Source organism: Geospiza fortis, unplaced genomic scaffold, assembly GCF_000277835.1.
Source record: "Geospiza fortis unplaced genomic scaffold, GeoFor_1.0 scaffold97, whole genome shotgun sequence".
NCBI lineage: Eukaryota > Metazoa > Chordata > Aves > Passeriformes > Thraupidae > Geospiza > Geospiza fortis.
Genome location: NW_005054343.1, coordinates 2,776,904 through 2,796,218, shown reverse-complemented (window position 1 = coordinate 2,796,218; position 19,315 = coordinate 2,776,904). Strand labels below are relative to the sequence as shown.

Below are 19,315 nucleotides of genomic sequence, written 5' to 3'. Positions count from 1 at the left end.
AAGAACTGCAGCCAGAGCAGTCTCCAGGAGGAGCTCTGGTCTTTGGGACTAAAACCCCACCATTCCTGACTTTCAGGGAAAACTTCCAAAGCATAACAATGCTTTGGGAGAGAGCAGGGAGTATTTCTGGTCCTAATAGAAGCTTAATTCATTTGCAGCAGCCATTTGCATTTAATGTTGCAAAGCACTCTAGTGCTTTAACAGCCTTTAAAGACTCATCAAAATACTGTGCCTAACTCTCCAGTTCCAGCACTTTTTAGGAGGACAATAACCCCTGAAGGCCAGAACACATTTAAACAGCCAGGCAAGCGCTGCAGGATACAAGGAATTACAGTTAAGGTAACAAACTACACTGAGTTTCAGAAGAATTGGTCTCTGCCTGTGGTTGTGCCTTGCTTCTTGCTGTGTAGCTCCATAAGGGCATTTTGCTGTAGCACCACTTCTTAAGAAAGCCAAATATATTTTATTATGATGGTTGCAAGGACAGAAGGAAAGTCCTGATTTTTCAGCTGTCATTCTCACACTTGCAATATCACATTGCACAGACTATTCCCAGCAAAAACAAACAAATGAAAAGAAATGTAAGAAGTTGACCTTTTACAGGCATTCACCTCAGAGTTACTGACTTTGGTGCAGGGACAAATATCTGGTATTACCACTACCCAATGGGCTGCTGGATTTGGATAGGTAGGATGCTTAGCCAATCATTCTTGTTTGCAATTCTATTACAGCGCTTAGATATATTCCAGAAAAGGGAGCTGAAAAGGAGATTAAAGGAAAATCAGTGGCTCTCAGGGAAGATAATTATTTCTAGCTCAAGACACCACATAGCTTACTGAAAAGCCATCTCTGAGGTTCCCAGTATGGGCAGTACCCTCCCTTTGTCTTCTCCTCCCATTCCCTTCCAATTAGTTTTTAATCCTCCAAAGCCCCACGTTTGTACAGATTCCTAAAGCTCCTCCATAAGCAGCAGCAAGAGCTGTGCAGCAAAGGCACAGCTGGGGCTCTCTCGTTCACCTGCAGAGCGCTGATCTCTTCAAAAGATCCCCCAAAGTGCTTTACTAATGTAACATGGAGGCTTTGTGTGCTGCTGAAATGCAGCCACCCCCAGGGTGAAACATCAACAGTCCACAATAGCTTTTTGGCTAGAAAGAACTGAAATTCCTACCTAGGGATTTGTTTGTGTGTTAATCCTGCAGTCGTGTTATTTGCAGCAAAATCTGCCCTGCTACAGAAAAGCCCCATTCATTCCCTTTGGCCATGAGGAAAACCATAACAGTCTGAACCAAAGAAGAAACCACATGGAAACCAGACCCACACAGTAACCACATGGGATGTTTGGATGTGCATCATCAGGGACAGGGGAAGAGTTAACTCTCACTTGTGGAAAAAAGAGAGATCAGGCAGCCTTACCTTTGGCAACAAGCCATAACTGCAACCTAAAGAGCATGCAATTAAATGAAAATCATGACAAGGAAGAGTGTAATTTTACAGCTAGAATCATTGTGTTAAAAGAGAAAAAACTTGGGAGGACCATCCTGAGGAACCCCTAGTGTTTTTCCTCCTCCCTGATGAGGAATCCATTAACCTTTGAAACAGCAGCAAGTTGTGCTTTGCCTAAGTTTTCTTATGCTAAGATGTATCTTCCCACCCCAAAGATGCTGGTGTTTGAGGTTCCAGAAGCCATCACTTCTCTCACCTTCCTCATCCCCATGTCCAGAGTTGTGCTGGGGCTCCGTGTCCTGGGAGTGAAGGGTCTTGTCTGGCTCTGGCAGATGAGAAATCCCATCAATGAGGTCCTCAACTCCATCCAGGATATCATTAGCACAGAGCTGAAAAGAACAAACACACCCACATGCTGCACAACAGAATCCAAGTTGTGGGAAGAGCCCCACTAAACAACTCCCTTCTCCAGACAGATGGATTTGCAAGGTGGGTCTATCCACGCAGCAGTCATGACTAAGACTGCATTGTTCCTGTGACAAAGACAGGTCATCTTCCACTTTCCAGCACCCTCAACTCTGTCACCTCAACAGCCTGGCCAAATCTCCTGCCCATTTAAAAAGCTACTTAATTGACAGGGCCAGTCTAAGAAATAGAGGTTTACCTTTAGTCAAAACTAAAAGTGATATTACTTCAATTCCTTGAATTAATTTGTTAAAACATGTTCAATTTTTTAGATCAAATTTAATAGCAGCACACTTTATGCATTTGATATTTACACTCTAGAGAAGGATCTAGAGACCCAGGTACATACATGGGGTCCTGTTGTTCTAGGTCCTCTTTCAAAATGGGACTATAAAACTCTGGATTTGAAGTTCAGCACAAGAAAACTGGGAAGATGAAGGGAAGAGAAAGGATAACAGTGTGATGTAGCAAATTACAGCATTGGTCACCAGCAACATGCCATCATGTGCCTAGTTTGATCCAGACAAAGACAAGGACAGAAGAGTGGGAGCCAGTAGAGGAAAAATAAAGGCTCTGACATGAATGAACAATTGATTTAAAGACAGGAAAAAAATCAAATGTTCACAAATATATCAGGTAGGAGAAAAGGGTCATTTTTCACAGAGAAAGTTTGTTACAGACCTGCAGGACTCCTGCAGGATCTGTGCTGGGACACATGCTTCTCAACATATTCATTAAAAACCTGGAATAGGAGGTGAATAGCGACATGACCAGGTTTGCTGATGCCACCAAGTTTTTCAGGGCAGTAACAAGTGTGGCTGATGGCAAACAATCACAGAAGGATCTTACAAGAGTAACTGTATCAAAATGAAAGACAAACTTTGGCTCAGATAAATATAAAGCAAGATACATCGGGAAAAATTTCAAGCTGAAGGTTCAAGCTGATGGAACAAGATGTAGAAGCAAGACTAAGCTGATGATTTCATGGAATTATGCCAAACAATTTACAAACCAAACTGAGTACTGAGAATTCTTTGGAAAGAACAAAGCTCAGATCCCCATCCCCAAAGGTATATACTAGAACTGAAAAAGGGTGGTGAAAGGCAAAAGGACAATCAAAGTTCTAGTACAAAGGATAAATTAAATCAAGAACTTTTGACTTGAAAAAGGAGGCAGCTGAGAAGGATATGATGGAGGCCTACAGAATCATCAGTAACACAGAGAATATTGCTCATTTCATCTTCAATTGAATGAAATTAGGTGGCAAAATAAACAAATGAGATGGTTTTCCACATAACATGCAGAAAAGCCATGAAAGTTCTTGTTGTTTTATGTTTAAGGTGACAAAAATTTACACAGGTCCAAGAAAAAAGAACAAGTCTATGGAAGTGACATTGATCAAGCTCTATCAAATATAAAGATGCCAGACTCAATGAGCCTCTAAGTTGCAAACAGCAGGAGGCTGACAGGGCATTTGAGAGAAACATCACTCCATGCCTGCCTCCTTCTTATCCCCTCCCAAGACATCAGCTGAAGATGTGACAGAGCCATGTGGCCTACTGTGGCCATATGAACCTATGGTATGAGCCAGCACAGCTGTTCTAGTAATTGCATCAGAATCTGTAACTGCTGCAGATCCACTCACACCATCCACCCCAGGCTGAGAGGCAATGGACACAAGGGGAGGTAGAGGAGGGCACAACCCCTACATTTACCTGGCACCCAAACCACCAAGAAATACAGTCTTGTGGCATTTTAGAGGCAAGGCAGGCAGTAACTGCCCTCCATCTTTTCCAAACAAACTTCTGCACTTCATGTCAGAAAGCAAAACAGCTTTGCACAGCCACCAAAACTTTTGAGACACAGGCTCAAAAGAGAAGACCCATCACAGGTCTCCTTGGGGATGTTTTTGGGCTGGAGCTGAAGAGGAAAGTGAAGCAGCAGCAGTTGGCTTCTGTGCCTGCAGCTCTACGATACCAGAGGAGTGACTGGGAGTGCAAGGAAGGGGAGGTGAATCCAGCCTTGTAAGAGAAGTGCCTACGGTTCAAGAAGCAGAGCTCCACATACCCTCTGTAACTGAGAGTCAATCCGCCACATGCGCAGGGTCTGATCGCGGGACCACGTAACCAGCTGGTAATCTTTAGAGCCTAAAGAGGACAGAAACAATCAGAGACCCCACCAGAAAACAGAGACTATCTCAGCCTTGGGTCAGTGTAAACAGATTCAAACAAGCCAGCAGGCACATCCAATGGATAAGGCACTAAAGTGAAAGGCACAGCAAGTCCTTTTCGGCTCAAATTCACCCAGGTACATCAGCCTTTGTGCCTCCTCACACCACAGTCACCACACCTCTAAACAGGATGTGATTTGCAAGCCAAAAGCACCAAATATAATGAATGCAACACAACCAGAACCCAGAACGATGTTTATTTAAATAGAAGAAATAGTACAGTAAAAATGTTTCTCAACTATAACTGTAAAGTGAAAATATCTTTTAGTTCATCAAATCTGTTTCAAGAGGTAGATGTTTTAAAACATTTCTAAGCAATGGGAAGGTGGTTCTGCCCTTCCTCCTCTTGCTTCTGAAAGAGTTGGATGATGCCAAGTTCAGGTTGTAAGGAAACAGATCTAACCACATACTATCTATCAACAGGCAGAGGTACACAGACCTATTTATGTCCATGTTTAGGTCTTGTGATACAGTTTTAAGTTTCCCTTGTCAAACAGCTGCTATGCTTAAGAATTTGCTGCTGCACAGCTGCTTCCTACACCCCTCTGCTGAGGCACAGGGGCTGTCTAAATACAGCACAACGACTCTCTGGAAGGAAATTTGTGCTATCTTGGTTGTTTCCACACTGAAGCAGACTTGGAATGTTTGTGTGATTGATTTATGTTGCTTGAGACAAGCAAGAAGTCCAACTCTGGGTATGTATCTATTAAAGCAGCTAAGACAACCAACTGTAGCAAAAGCTTGCTTCAATGTTCATCCACAAACTATCTTAGCCTGTGCCTCCAGATCCTAACACAGCTCTCCATTGCTTTCCTCTTTCTGAAATAGCAAAATCAAGTTATGGAGAAGGAGGTGACTTAACTGAATGGCCCCAGCAGCTGGTGAGAAAGGGCTGGACCAGCACTTTCACACAGCACTGCAAAGCTGTAGCACAAGTGACACCAAAGCCAGACATGCACATTCTGTCAGTGGCAGCTGAGGTGCTGGAAACAAAGCTATGCTCTGTGTGGTTATGCAGCCTCTGGTATGGAATCTCCTATTCTTAGCTGCTTACACTAGAAAATTTACTCAGGACTGAACTCTAACAGCAGACTCTCTACGCCACGTAATTCTTCCCTTGCCTTGCAGCAGACAACTAAGGTGTGCTTGCTGGGTCTGTGGTCTGGGATATGCTGGAGCCTGCTGACCCAGGCCATGATATGAGGGGTTAACTGGTTAGCCTGAGGAGGGAAAGGGTGCCTGCACTCATGCACCTATCTAATAATTTGCACAATTTATTCAGAAAGATTCATTTAAAAAGAGACTCCCAGGAGAGTAGAAGCAATGAAAGTCACCACTGACCCACTCAGCATTTGGTAGATTTGCTTTGGTAGCAAGGAAACAAGGCAGTGCTTCTGTAAGCACTGTCATAAAACCAGTACAGAACAGCTGTAGTTTGAGGGAGGCAGTGAAGGGCAGGAAGGTGGGCAAGAGCTACTTCAAGGAAAGGCAAGAGTCAAAAAGCAACAGCATTGCAATCAGGAGCCACACCCCTGGTTAGCTGACAGCCACAGTGTAGAGAAGAGAGCACATTCAACCCTGAACTCACCTTCTTTCTGCTTCCTCCACTGGAACTCCAGCACCACATCATCATGTCCTACGAAAGTGTGGACAGGCGTGTTCAGGTCAAAGACATTCCAGAGGAGGAGACTGTTCTCCCGACGGAGCTGGGGGACCATCACTGTCACCAGTCCATTGCTGAAAGGCTTAGGGAGAAACACCCTTCCAGTTAGCCCATGCTGCTATTATCATACTCTTATTTTTCCCTATTCCCACCAACACAAATGCAGAGGTTTTAAATGAGCTCAGCACAAAACAGAACCAGGCCAAAACCTGGGAAGGTACAAGGCAATTGCTGTGCAAAACCACTGTGTTTCAAGGGGTAAGCTGTAGTACACTGAGATATTCAACACAGCTCACTTAAGATGAGTAACTTCTTTCTTCTGCTTCCTCACTTTTCATCTGTGAGGCTGGAGGGATTTCACCACTGACTTTTCACTGGGAATCCTTACTGCAATCTGCCTGGAGCTGCAAGAACTGCTACCTGGGCACTGAGCCCCAGCAGCTCCTCAGGGTCACAATGCTCAGAGGAACATGGGAAACCAGTCCTACACCCCTCGCTGCTTGGACAGGGAAAGGGGATCAAGATTCAAGGCACAGCACTGGCTTCACGCCACACTCAGATCTCTGGGGATTATGACTGATATTAAGAGCCTTAGCTTCACTTGGGTGGGTGTTCACCCAGTCCTTCTCCTGAATGCCCCCACTCTGGATGCTGCTTTTCTATGCCTTATAGGCACCAAGGAGTTTTAAAATCCACTTGATAATGTCCACAAGCAGAACTAGTGAGAAACCCTATGGCAGTTGTTTATTTAATGTCTCTTTGTGCATTCTCCTCAGAGCACAAGTGGAACTGGTGGGAGTTTCTCACTGACCGTGTATCTCGCCTTCCAGACGGGAACCTGGCAGGGAAGGATATTGAGGTATTTCCGAGGCTGACGGTAATCCCAGAACTTGAAAAAAAAACAAAACAAAACAAAACAACAAACCAAGTGAAAGGCAAGCAAAGGCAGGAGTCAGCTGGCTATACTTTCAGGCTGTAGTTTTCCATGTGGCTTGCAGATAGAACAGACCAAACAGCATGCCAGGGTGCCCACAGCATCATTAGTAATCCCATTCATTAACAGCAGAGACGGCCCCAAAGGACAAATACCAAGCTATCAGCATCTGGCAGCATCCCTTAGAAAATGAGTGACTTGGGGTCATATTCACAGTGATCATAGCTTGAGCAATTAGAGCAGGGAGACAGGCAGCCTGCTTGGGCTTTCAGAGCTACAAGGTACCCTGCAGGCTGCCAGCCAATGTGTCAGTCCAGGCTGGAGGCAAGCCCACCCTGCTGTTACTGCTAATTTTCTAATGAAGAATCTAACCTTTTGCTTTGCTAGACTACACATCAATTGCATTTGCCTCAGAGCTTAGCTCAACGTGAATGAACTCCATTTGGCTGACAAACAAAGCACACTATTTCCCCCCAAGTAAGAGGCCCTGCACAGCAGTGCTTCCAGGCAGTCTCTTATTGATAATCCTGTTCAACATGAGTTTGGAAACTCCAGGGGCTGAAGTATGTCTCCCCTCAAGTTACTATAATCAGCTTGAGGCTGGCAACATGCATATCTGGAAAAAGGCTCTTCTGGCATGTGTGGTCTGTTCCTTTCTGGCAAGCAAGAGGCAGGGACAGTTGTTTTCAGCTTCAACACTGCCCTAATCTCCACAGATATGTGGCAAATGTATGTTCACCCATTCTTCAATGACCTCTCTGCCTGTTCTCAAAGTGCAGTCCTGGCTCAACGCACCAGGTGGCCAGAAACCAAACAATAAAGATCCAGATCTTGCCAATGGCAAAGCACTTCCCCAAACTTCAGCAGCAGCAGAAGGGGATCTGCTCCACTATCCTTCCTACTCCCGAGCAGGAATTCAAAAACAACACTTACCCTGACAGAGCTCTCCTGGCTGGAAGTGGCCAGTGTATACTCATTGTCAGGATGCCAGTCCAGACCGTGGATTTTGGAGAGATGAGCTGCCAAATACTCCACTGCAGTGCTGGGTTTCTGCAAGGAGAGACACTGTCCTTCTCAGCATAGGACACCTGAAAACTGGTCTAGTTCTTTGGCATAAAAAGAGACTTTAACCAGGGCAAGACAGTTAGAACAACCATCCCTGCTGGGGAACGGCAAATAGCTCAGCATAAGTAGCTGAAGAAAAAATCCTGTGAAGGTATGGCAAATTCCAGTCACCAAGTGCAGCTCTAACCATACATTATACTCAGTTCAACAGTTAAGTACTGTGAGATCAAAAGGAAAATGGTAAATGGGTACAGTCTCTGAGGAAGAAGGTTACCTACATACTCTCTTCAGGCTCTTGGACTTCCAATTCTCTCTTGTTTAAACTGATCCACAAGAGAGCTCTGGGATAAAGCAGTACATTTCCCCAGTATTTATCTATCACCAGAGGAATATCTGTATTGGGTAGGTGAGAAAATGTACAGACTGTTCAAAAATTCCTCAGCTTACCCTTTTGTCCCATATTCGGACATCTCCATCGTGGCTTGTTGCTAAACAGTTGGCATTTTTCTTGTTCCATTTCACCTGGGAAGCTCCAGCTGCAGCACAAACAGAGCAAGCCAAAACATGCAATTAAATAGAAAAGAGCACATTGCCTGGGCCTAAAGCTGCTCTTAGCCCAGGAAAGGCAGTTCAGAGGAAGGATATCCCAGAAGACTAGCATGAAGGATGGCATGAAAATTATTAACTCCTGGTTCCTCAGTGTATCATTTGTATCCTCAGGACAGCAAAGTGTTCCAGTTGCATGCCTAGAGATCTTTATCACATCTTCTAGCCAGGAACTGTACCTGATTAGAATATTCATGTCCATTAGCTCACATGGAAGAACTTCCTCCAGACCAGAAATGTAGGTTCATCACCTCCTTCCCAAATCCCCTCTCTTTTTATTCAAGTTATTTCTAGGTGCTTAGGGTCTGTTTCATCTCCTCACCACCCCCCATACTATCAGCTGCTACACAGGCAACTACTGCTATTGATCTATGATTAAAATACAGGTGTAGGAGAAGGCTGCAGTGCAGGTGACCTTGGGTGGACTCACTGGGTGGACTACAAGGTCCATCTGTCAATATATACCACAGAAGTCAAAGAACCAATGACAGTATAAAGAAACTGGATGATGGTCTAGATATGACTTATATGTGGTATCATGAGGAACTCAGTCAAATCAGATGATGGGTGGTTATTTCTAATAGAAACAAAGCACAGCTTCAATTAATGTGGATTGTTCAGGTATTGTAAGCATAATGCATCTGTTCATCCTTATTCTGCCATATTTTCAAACCTTTTGAGCTATCAGAAAGGTGAGATCCATGAGAAAGCTAAACAGATCTCAGCCTGCTGCTATTCCCCACCTCCACTACCCACCTCCTGCTGCATGGTGAGCAGATTCATCCTGACAACCTGGCAAAAAGCTATTCTGGGGGATAAAAAGCTGCAAATAGACTGCCAGTTGATTGATTTGATCCACTCACTGAAGGGTACACAAATGTCTGGACCAGCATTAAACAGCAGCAGGCACAGGAGGAAGGAAGGAAGTAAGGAAGCTTTCTGGGGAGCAGGCTGCTGGGCTGGCTCAGCCGTGAAACCTCAGCCCAGACACCAGAAACGACCACTGCTTCTCTCTGACTCAGTAAGGCTTTTTGCATTTCTGTGACAGAAAGGTTTGCTGGCTGGGAGGGGAATGGGAGCTGCTGCAGATGCATAGCCTAAGGAGATGCAAGCAGCAGAGCATGAGAGTCACACATTGTAAAGATTGCTCCAGTACTGGGGACAGTAACTCAGGGAAAGGACGTTTTGCCCATCATCTGTGCCCAGTCCCAGCTCCAGCCAGCGAGGACAGACACACAGCAGGTGCCAGCTGGTGGTATTGCAGGGGCTGGACACACACCTTGCCAGCAGCCAGGACAAGAGCCTTTCCAGAGAAAGCACAGCCCAAAGACAGCACCTTGTGTGCTCCCTCCATGTTGCAGGTGCTGCAGGGAAGTGGATGCAGCCAACTGCTGTATCCAACCCTCAGTGAATGACGGACAGGCGGGCACAGAGAGCTGCTTGGGGTATGGTTTAGTTCCTCATCTGATTCAATCAAACATGAAAGGATGTGAGGAAATTACAGACAGGCAACCCAGGACAAGTAGTGCAGCAAGGTGGTTAAGCAGGCAGGAAGCTCCATGTGGCCATTCACCAATGCTGGGGCAGCAAATCCAAGTACCATAACTGCTCTCCATGCCTGGGAACCTCAAGGGGCTCCACATCTCTTCTGAATTCTGCTTCTCTTAAAGAAGTGAACTGGAGCCTCTCAGGCTGCTCCTACACAGGACAATCACACATGGTGGCACTCCTGCACTTTGCCACACCTGGCCTTGGAGCATGAAGGGAGGGAAGAATAACAGCAGGGGCATGCAACAATAACGTTGTTTAATGCCTACATCACACACATCAGACTTACCAACTGCAGAGAGTGAGACCGTGGGCTTCCTGGTGTCTCTGAAATACAATGTGGCCACTGTAAGTACACACAGCATAGTCCAGCCTTCCCAGAGAGATCCCTGCTATTCCAGCACTAAGGTAATTGCTGCCCTGGGACCTCATGTACCTTCTGCTTACCAAAATACACCAGCATTAAATGGAATAAAGGTGATCAGCTGGAGGACAACAATCATCCTGGAAGTGTTCAAGGCTGGGCTGGATGGGTCTTGGAGCAACCTGGTCTACTGGAAGGTATACCTGCACTTGGCAGAGGGAGGGAAGTAATTTTTTAAGGTCCATTCCAATCCAAATCATTCTATGATCCTGTCTTGCCAGCACACGCAGCAGGAAGTTCAGGACAGAGGACAGAACTGGACTGGACTAGAGGGAGAAGAAACACAAAGTGTGGCATATTGCAACTGGGTAGGCAAGGAAACAGGGCTCATGAATTGTTGCTGTGGGAAGCAACAAAACAGCCTTTCCAAGGAGGATTAAAGGAACAAACAGAGCTGTGGAAGCACTCAACAAAAGCCACTGATGTGTTCATGGAGCCTTTGCAGATTCTGAATCAAAGCAGATGGAGTAGTTGCTACAGAGCAAAAACTTCATGTCTAGCATATAATAACAAAATTAGTAGAAAATCAGCCCAGCTGTGTGCAGACAAAATTCGGTCTGTCTACAAACCAAATTTTGCAGCAGCAGAAACCAGTGTGGCACCATGACAACTCCAAGCAGCCAGGGCATAGATCAAGGCAATAATTTACTTCCTGGCTTTGCTCCTCAGGATTTCACCTGCTCTTTCATGAAAAGTGACAGTGAAAATAAGGAATATTATCTTCAGCTTTATCTGTTTGCTGAAAAGCAGAACATTTTCTGGAATGGACTGCACCTCTCCCTCTAAGAATTTCTGCCAAATCAAAAAATTATTTTTTATGAAAAGTTAAGTGGGGAATTTCCAGCTGCCCTTACGGCAGGGCTACCTCCCAGCAGGATGGTATTTTGCTGGAGGCCAGCAGCACCAGCACCTCAATGTCACAGCAAACTCAGAGCCTTTCCTAGCACAAGTGGGATGTAGAGGCTTTCAGAGACTGCCTAAGGAAGCAGCTCTGGGCAAGTGATACAGGCAGACACAAAACAATGGAAGGGCACAATAGAGTTAAAGAGGAGGTTTGATAACAACCTTCAGACATCTCTATTTTTTCTTCTTGGCATTAAGATAGTATCACAGGAAAACAACCAGCAGTTATTGTATCTCTATGTCTTTTAATTACACATTAATAATATATTGTCATTCTCAAGCACCATTTAAGCAAGGAGCTAAGTGCTTGTTCATAGGAACTAAGCAAGCCTCCGGGTAGCCTGGTGCAGCAGGGTTATATAATTATCTTCCTATTATAACTGAGCAAGGGAGGCAGAGAGGAACAATGTGATTTGCTGGGGGTCATAAAGAGCTGTACAGCTAGCAAGAGATCCCAGCAGTCCCAGTACCAGCTCCTTGCTTCTCAGGTGTAAAATCTGCAGCTTAAATTTGACCTATAGCTGGAAATATCTGCTACCCTGAAAATACTCACAGCGAAAAGCAACACCAGGAAACAAGGGAAGGTACAAACAGGAAAACCTTCCTGAATACCATTGTCAGTCTTCCTACCACTGAGGGAAAACCAGCAACAATCAATGAATTTAGTAGAAAATGGCTATAGGATCATGAAGTGGTGCTCATTAACTGAGCTAAAAAAAACCCAGCAGGCTGAGGAACAACCAGAAAAAGCCCCCAAGGAAATATCTGAAGTGGGCACAGAATGAAGCCAGACAGTTGTAGCTTAACTATACTACTCTACTGCCCATCACTGACTCTGAACTGGCTTGAAAATAGGGGAGCAGAAGTCATCTTGGAGACAATGGGAAATAGCTGAAGCCTCCAGAAGCACAGCTAAAGAGCAGCTCCCATCAGGGTGTGCTGTGCTCTGCAAGCTCATAATTACAGAAAAGACTCCCAGTGATTTCCCCAAAATGCAGAAACATACTGATTCTTACTTGATGTCCCAGATGTAGATGTATGTGTCCACAGAACTGGTGACCAGTAGGTCTGGCTCAAACACTGCCCAGTCCAGGTCACTGCAAATGCAAAATCACAGATCAGTAAAGAAAAGCACACAGACGTTGCATCGACTTTTCACAAGCTGCCAGTACATTCTCCAACAAATTCACAGCAACTCCATGACATCTACTGAAACTTTTAAAGTAAAAAGCAAGATCTTAATAATTTCTCTAAGTAAATTCCAAGAAGCAATGAAATGCTTCTAAGTAAATTCCAGTGAAGCATCCTCCTAGTCCTGAACTTTACAGCTACTGTGTGTGTGCTCTTTCCCCTCCAGGCAAAGGGACACTGTCTCTAAGAGTTCTCAGTAACCACACATCCTTGGCATCAACCCCTCACTCTGGGATGCCTCCCTGTTGGAACACCAAGTGCACCTGGGACACAAACAGCCTCCAGTCAGCCCAAACAACTGTTATTTCAAGGGCTGCAAATACTTCCCACAGTCAGGAGCTTGACTAAAAGCAGTCCCTCAACTACATTTCCAATCCAGCATTGAAATGTGACCTTAAAACAAGAGGCAAAAATCTCCCCTGCACCACTGTAACATTCTCTGAACTCGGTCTTTGGGATTACCTGCCTTAATTAAGCTGCTATCACACAGAAACACAGCTGGGATTCAATTTAATAAACTTGCTATCTGTTTCCCAGATGATGGCTGCTGCTCTTTACAAGGACAGCAGCCTAAGGCAATGACATTCGAGCCATCAAGGGCTAAGTTGATAAATTGGGGGAGCCATGAGAGGGTGAGCCACTTCACACATGAAATCATCACCAAATGGGAAAGCACTCCAGTCCAGAGAAATGAGTGAAAACAGGCTCAGAGCAGAGCCTGAGTGGGGCCAGGACCAAAACATTCAGCTTCTGTGAAACAATGCATTATTTTCCACTCAGCAGCCCACAGCACTTTTTGTTCTTCACCTGATCACACGTGTGTGTCCTTGCAGAGATGTGCAAACTTCCCCATTTCCTTCCTTCCACTTATACAGGTCAACACGCTGATTGCTCTGCAATTAGATGGAACAAAGGAGAGACAGTCTCAGGCCAACAAGGTAGGACATGGATCTGGATGTTAGGTCCAGGATCCCATCACTTTGAAGAACCTCAGTTAACAATGAGTCATGCTGTGAATTAGCAAAGTCCTTGCCCAAAGCAGGAGAGCAAAGATGAAATACAGGCTGTGAGGACTTTCAAAAGCTTACACTTTAATTACACCCACTTAAAACTTGAGATAAACTAGAAAGGGATAAAAAAAATCCCACATTGCAAAATCTTTCCATGAAATTATGTTCTCAGAGTCTTTATTTCCTACCAACATGCTGTAACTGCAGGCAACAGGCAGACAAATTCTCTCTGCAGGAATACCCTGCCAGTCTGTTACATTCACAAGTGGAGGTTTTGGTGAGGGGGATGATGGATTACCACTGGTCGTCCTCAGCTCCCTTCAGTTCCCTTCTGGGATAATCAGGGCCATTGCCAAACACAAACAATACAGTCTAATGGCTTCAAGGACACCTCCTCAAGGGTACTCCCCCAATCCTTGCCAGCCCAGGAGAAAAGCTTTAAGTGTTTATCACTAGCTGTAAAAAACAACAGCAAACCAGTTGTATCAATGACAACAATACTCAGGGTTCCTTCATTCATTCCAGGAATGAATCCTTGCCCAAATGCAGCCACATGCAAAGTTACTTGAAACTAGTTACTGTGCTGTAAATTCATGTTCTGTCTCAATCAAGGTTCACTTCAGGCCAAGCCAAGTCTAATCTTTCTGGGGCTGGAATTGCCTTTGTGGGTGCATACAGAGTGCCAAGTCCAGTGGATCATGACTGGAAATTCACGCAGATTTTGCAAAACCTGAAAGAATATGACTTTAAAATGTTATTTTCATTAGCCCCCTGTTTTCAAACTTTTAGGTAGATGAGGGAAAAGATAAGAGACTTCAAGAAACACACAGTTGTTGAGGTTGGAAAAGACTTCTAAAATCACTGAGTCCAACTGTTATGTCACAATTTTTGTGGCAGTTTTTTTTATGGTGGTGGATTTTCTTCCTACCCCAAAGCTGCTTCATGTGAATTTCAACTTGCAGATAGATAAAGCATTACAGCTTTCTTTGAAATGAAAGGTCTCATTCCAGCTCAGCAATAATATATGACATTTCTCTAACTGCTCACAGCAGGGCTGCACAAGAGCTTAGGGCAAGAAAAAACTCTTTGCATGTTTCTCATTGACAGAAGTATTTAAGAGGTAGAGTGAAATTACCCAATGGGATTTACCCAGGACTCCAGAGACAAGACACAAGATAATGATCACCAGAGAAACTGCTCCTTCCAACAGGAGCATTTTCTAAAAAACTGATTTTCTTAAGTATCAGTATTCAATTCCAACAATTTCATCACCCCCTTGTTCAAGAATCTGTGGCCACACAAAAGGAAAAACAAGGATCTAGGATTGAAAACAACACCACTTCTGAAACAACAGCTTAGGAGTTCCCAAAAACATGCTTGAGCCAGAGGGCAGACACAGCCAAGCACAACAGAAGAACTTGCTCCAGCTCTTCTGGAAAGAAGCTAAACACAAGGACAGATTCCCCTCTGCCTGTACCACTTCCAATTAACAGGACTGCAAACCAGATGATGCTGCTGGCAAACAGGATGGCAGCCTTTTACATCCCTTTTCCATCCACAGGGATGCAGAAGCGTAAGACCCTTGGGTTGTTTACAATACAGTGAAATGGCTTGAAAGGTGGTACTTCTGACCCAAACTGAAAAAGCTGCCTGATCTCATCTTGGGGATTTCTCAAGCAGTGTGTCTCAGTAACTATGTTCAAATCCCCAGAGCATCACAGCATCTTTTTTTATAAACAGAAGCAGCAAGGTTTGATGCCAGCTAAACCTGGTTTCAGTCTGAACAAGATGGGTTCCTGTATCCACTCAGAGCAGCAAGAGGCAGGAGTGCTCAGATGGGTACAGCCTTCCTTTGCACCAGGGTCCTGCTCAGATCAGCATGAACTCACCACTGCATATTGTCTTCAGAGTGTGTTTGAAAAGAAGCTTTCCTGCTCCACTTGTGACCTGCCCAGTGCATTTCCTTACTTGGTTTTGGTTTCCACAGACTGCACCCAGAAGTGGCACCGAAGGATAGCTTTTTGCCAGTTTTACTAACTCTGCTCAGAACAAGACCGCTGCTGAAGGGACCTTTAAGACATCAGTCTTATGCCAGAGTTGGAAAGAGACAGGCTGGGGAATGTCAGAGAGCAAGCAGCCAGAGGCTTCCAGCTGACAGCACCACTCCCCTTTTAAAACTGCCTTTAATTAAAAATACAGCAGATCAGGACCTACAATCCTAAGAAATCACCTTCAACTAGGTGTTTTCTCAAAACAATAGATAGAGAGATTTCTCCATCCCTAGCTAGTCCAGGACTCTCAGGCTATAAAAGAAGACAACACAGCAGAAAAGGCAGCTCACCCTGGAAACAGTCTGCACCTGGCTGGGGCCAATGGCCACGGTGCTGTGGGTGATGGCTGAGATTTCCATCAGCAGAGCTCAGGACCCTTGGTGAACAAGCTGCAGAGCACGACAGACCAAGTGCAGAGCAGAGCTGAAAACTGCACTTGGTCCCACACGGCCATTACTGCTTCTTCAGCCCAACCCACTGCCTCACAAACTCCTCACAGACACAGTCCACACCCAGCTGCAAACCCCAAGCTACAAGCCAGTATTGACCTGTGCTATTTACAGACTGCCTGGTGCACCACAGCTGAGCAGCAAGGCAGGGAGATGAAAACAAAAAGCACAGAGCAAGAAATTCAAGAAATGCACAAATCTCAGACTGGAAATCAGAAAAAAAGAGCACCTTCCACTAGAATAAAGAACCATTTGGATGCTTGATTTATTTGGCAAAGTGTTTTGTAAATGACAAGCAAGCAAAACTAGATGCAACCCTGACTGCCCAATAATTGAGAGCCATTCAGCTGAACACCTCACTGGCAGTAAATCAGAATTAGGCCTTGATCTTGCAATGTGACTTGCAGAAGCATGTCTGTGCCAGCTCCACACCGCCTTCCAGCTCTGCAGAGCTCACCCATGAAAGAAAGACCAGGGAAGAAGATGAGCTACAGCTTTTAAACAAGTGAACTTACAGAAGCTGCAAAGTAGTAGGCGTAGCTGTCGTGGGGGTTCCACTGCACTGCGCCGATGTCCCACTTGCTCTGCCGCGAGATCTTCCGGTGACCCTCGTTGGGCGCATCCAGGTTGACGATGTAGAGGAAACGGCGGCTGCAAAACACAGACACAAAGGGGCTGCACCTCACAGGGCTGATCTCAAAACCCCAAGCTCACATGGAGCTCACAGCCTTGTGTCTAGAGGCACAAGAACCAAAAGAAGAGAAGCATTTCACGAGACAAGTGAAAACAGTATTTCTGAAAATGGGACATTTGAGTACATACTTCAAAATTTACTCAAAAAAAACCCCACAACCCTCCAACAAAGACAAGACACATTGAAAGTAAACAGGATCTGCAAATGTAATAGACAGTTTGCACCACAGAAAAACTCAGATAACTTGGATATAAAGAAGTGCTGGAAAATGGTGCAAACACATTCAAACAGGCTTTGCAGGCCTAACGCTGCAGCAGCAGAGCCTAAGTGGCACAGTCCCAGGAGTGCAATACAACAGCTTCAGCCTGGATAGGTTGCTCTGAGCAAGAGTTAATGAGCCTTGACAAAGATGATTCTACGTGGGTGCTTCTTTCCACACCAGTCTGAGGGCTTGGTTCCACCAACAGTACAAAAACACCTGCACAGAGCTCATGCACAGCTGCAGCAGCTTTTTAATGTGGGTGGACACAGTCCTGCACAGATTTGGTTCCATTACTTACCTGAGCTAACTCTATATGCAGTAGAAATAATTCTGCAAGATAGCAAACTTGAGCTCATACATCCTGCTCGATGTGGCCAATTGCCCACAAAGGAAGGTATCATCCTGTGTGATTCATCTTACAAGCAAGAGAAACTGCCCAGAAATAACTGTGAGCCACTGAACCCTATGGAGGACCAGCATCAAAACATAATGAACCCTACATAATTATCCACATGAGCATCATGTCTCAGCTGCAAAGTGACCACACAGCTGCTCTGAGCACTGGCCATTCCTCCTGTTATTCCTGGACAGCACTGTCAGACTAAGGGCTTACATGGAAGCAAGCACCACTTCGAGCGGTACCAAAGGACTTGGTTCCTTGAAGGCTGACCAAAGATCAGCTACACTCACATGATTCTGAAATGAACATCCTAATTGGTGTGGTAGTTGTGTCACGGACAGGCAGACAGGAATAGATGTTAGTACTGAAAAGCAGGAGATGGAAAGGCACTGCTGAGCTGGTTGAAGACTTGCCCTGGAGGAGGATACGTAAGACCAAGCTCTCCGGGAAGCTTGTGCAACTTGGAAGTCTGTGGCACCTACTGTGTTTGTGAGTATCATCCCACAATGAAGCAGCAGAGAAGCAGGTCAGAGAGCCACGTGGGAATATTTGAGGCAATTTTTGTTAGGAAATAACAATCTGTATTTCAAGACAATCCAAATAGTACTTCATGATGCTCCATCTCCCATATGGGGATTTGGAAAGGAATCTACCAGGAAAGCCACACCAGTATTTTATTGTGCTCTTGTTGCTGTCTCTCCAATCTGAATCCCATCGGGAACATGACCCAGAATCAGTTTCATTAAGCCTCGAACAGAACTCAGCTGCACCTTTCTGAAACAATCCATCAACCCTCCAGCTGAGGTCAGCCTGAAGGTTGCTGGTCTGGCTTGTGGAAATGATTGTCACACGTCTAAGGGGGACTGTCACACTTCTAACAGGGACTGTCACACTCACCCCGAGAGAACCGCGCGCTGTCCCAGGCAATCCACTGACATCGCAGTCGCCTGTTAAAGACAAACACAGAACAAAATTAAATAATACCTGTCAGGTCAGCTGCTCAGTCAAACATATGGCTTCAGGAAGGAGTTCAGGAAAGTAATATCCCCTTAAAGTAGCACACAGGGGCAAGGGTGTAGTGGTTGATTTTGGGATGCAGGACAGCGCACAGGAACATCTTCGTTAGCATAAAGTGAAAACAAAACCTGGCAGACAACATTATGAGCGCTAAGACCTTGCTCCCTTCTTCCTGCTATGGCAATCACAGCTGCAGCCCTTCAATCAGCAATCTCTAATAATCTGTATTAATCAGCCTCTGCTCCTGCTCAGGAACTTTCTGAGTCTCTCTCTTTCATCGCAGGGCCAGATTTAATTATATATGTACTGGGAGATAGAAGTGCAACTTTTGTGTGTTCAAAAATGAGAGATGGCCAAGAGGCATCAGAATTTACTTGGCATTGCTTGTAAAGAAGGCTATGAGATAACTTAAAGGCCATTAGAAAAAAAAAAGGACTGTTTGCCTATTGTCTCCACCTCTTTTTGTGCAGAATGAACTGGCTGATCATCTTGTTTAAATGCCAAAGAATAAAGGAAAATTTTACTTGGAAAGCTGAACAGTTCCGCCCATAAACAAAGATATGACTTCAATAGAGTTTTGAGCATTCACAGCACAAAAATCAGAATATGCCCCACATTCTTCACACTAACTGCTGTCATCTTCAAAGCTGCCTCTCTGAAGGCTCAGGATGTATCTCCTGCTGCTGTTCAGGACTTTAAGTGCTCTCAGCATGGATGTAACAAGACTTCAGGATGTCCCACAGTTACTACTTACAAGCATCACCAAAACCTGACAGACAACACAGAAATTCCACTCCATTTCAGTCAGATCTGACAGTAGAATATCCATCACAAATTCTGAGCTGTGTCAGCCAGGGCCCATCCCTTCCTTGCAAAAACCCCAAGTGAGGGAAAAGCAGCATCAGGGACCCATTCTTCTCTAGAGACCACATGGCAAACAGCTACAGCTGCCTGCAGAGT

The 19,315-nt window shown here is 45.0% G+C and overlaps 1 protein-coding gene across 2 annotated transcripts in view; it reads right to left on the bottom strand.

The window, feature by feature from the left end:
- Positions 1–18,689, bottom strand: part of WDR59 (WD repeat domain 59) — a 43,986-nt gene extending 25,297 nt beyond the window's left edge. The window contains exons 1-11 of one of the 2 annotated variants that reach the window (XM_005422739.3): positions 18,236–18,689; positions 16,498–16,633; positions 13,280–13,365; positions 12,298–12,378; positions 10,244–10,281; positions 8,248–8,336; positions 7,669–7,785; positions 6,613–6,690; positions 5,727–5,883; positions 3,976–4,055; positions 1,700–1,832 (exon numbers count right to left, since the gene is read on the bottom strand). In XM_005422739.3, the coding sequence (XP_005422796.1) occupies positions 1,700–1,832; positions 3,976–4,055; positions 5,727–5,883; positions 6,613–6,690; positions 7,669–7,785; positions 8,248–8,336; positions 10,244–10,281; positions 12,298–12,378; positions 13,280–13,365; positions 16,498–16,633; positions 18,236–18,276 (1,036 nt within the window). In that variant the 5' untranslated portion in view covers positions 18,277–18,689. Of the gene's footprint in view, positions 1–1,699; positions 1,833–3,975; positions 4,056–5,726; positions 5,884–6,612; positions 6,691–7,668; positions 7,786–8,247; positions 8,337–10,243; positions 10,282–12,297; positions 12,379–13,279; positions 13,366–16,497; positions 16,634–18,235 lie in introns of those variants that run through there. The other variant, XM_031058474.1, reaches the window with a different exon arrangement.
- Positions 18,690–19,315: the final 626 nt, after the last annotated feature.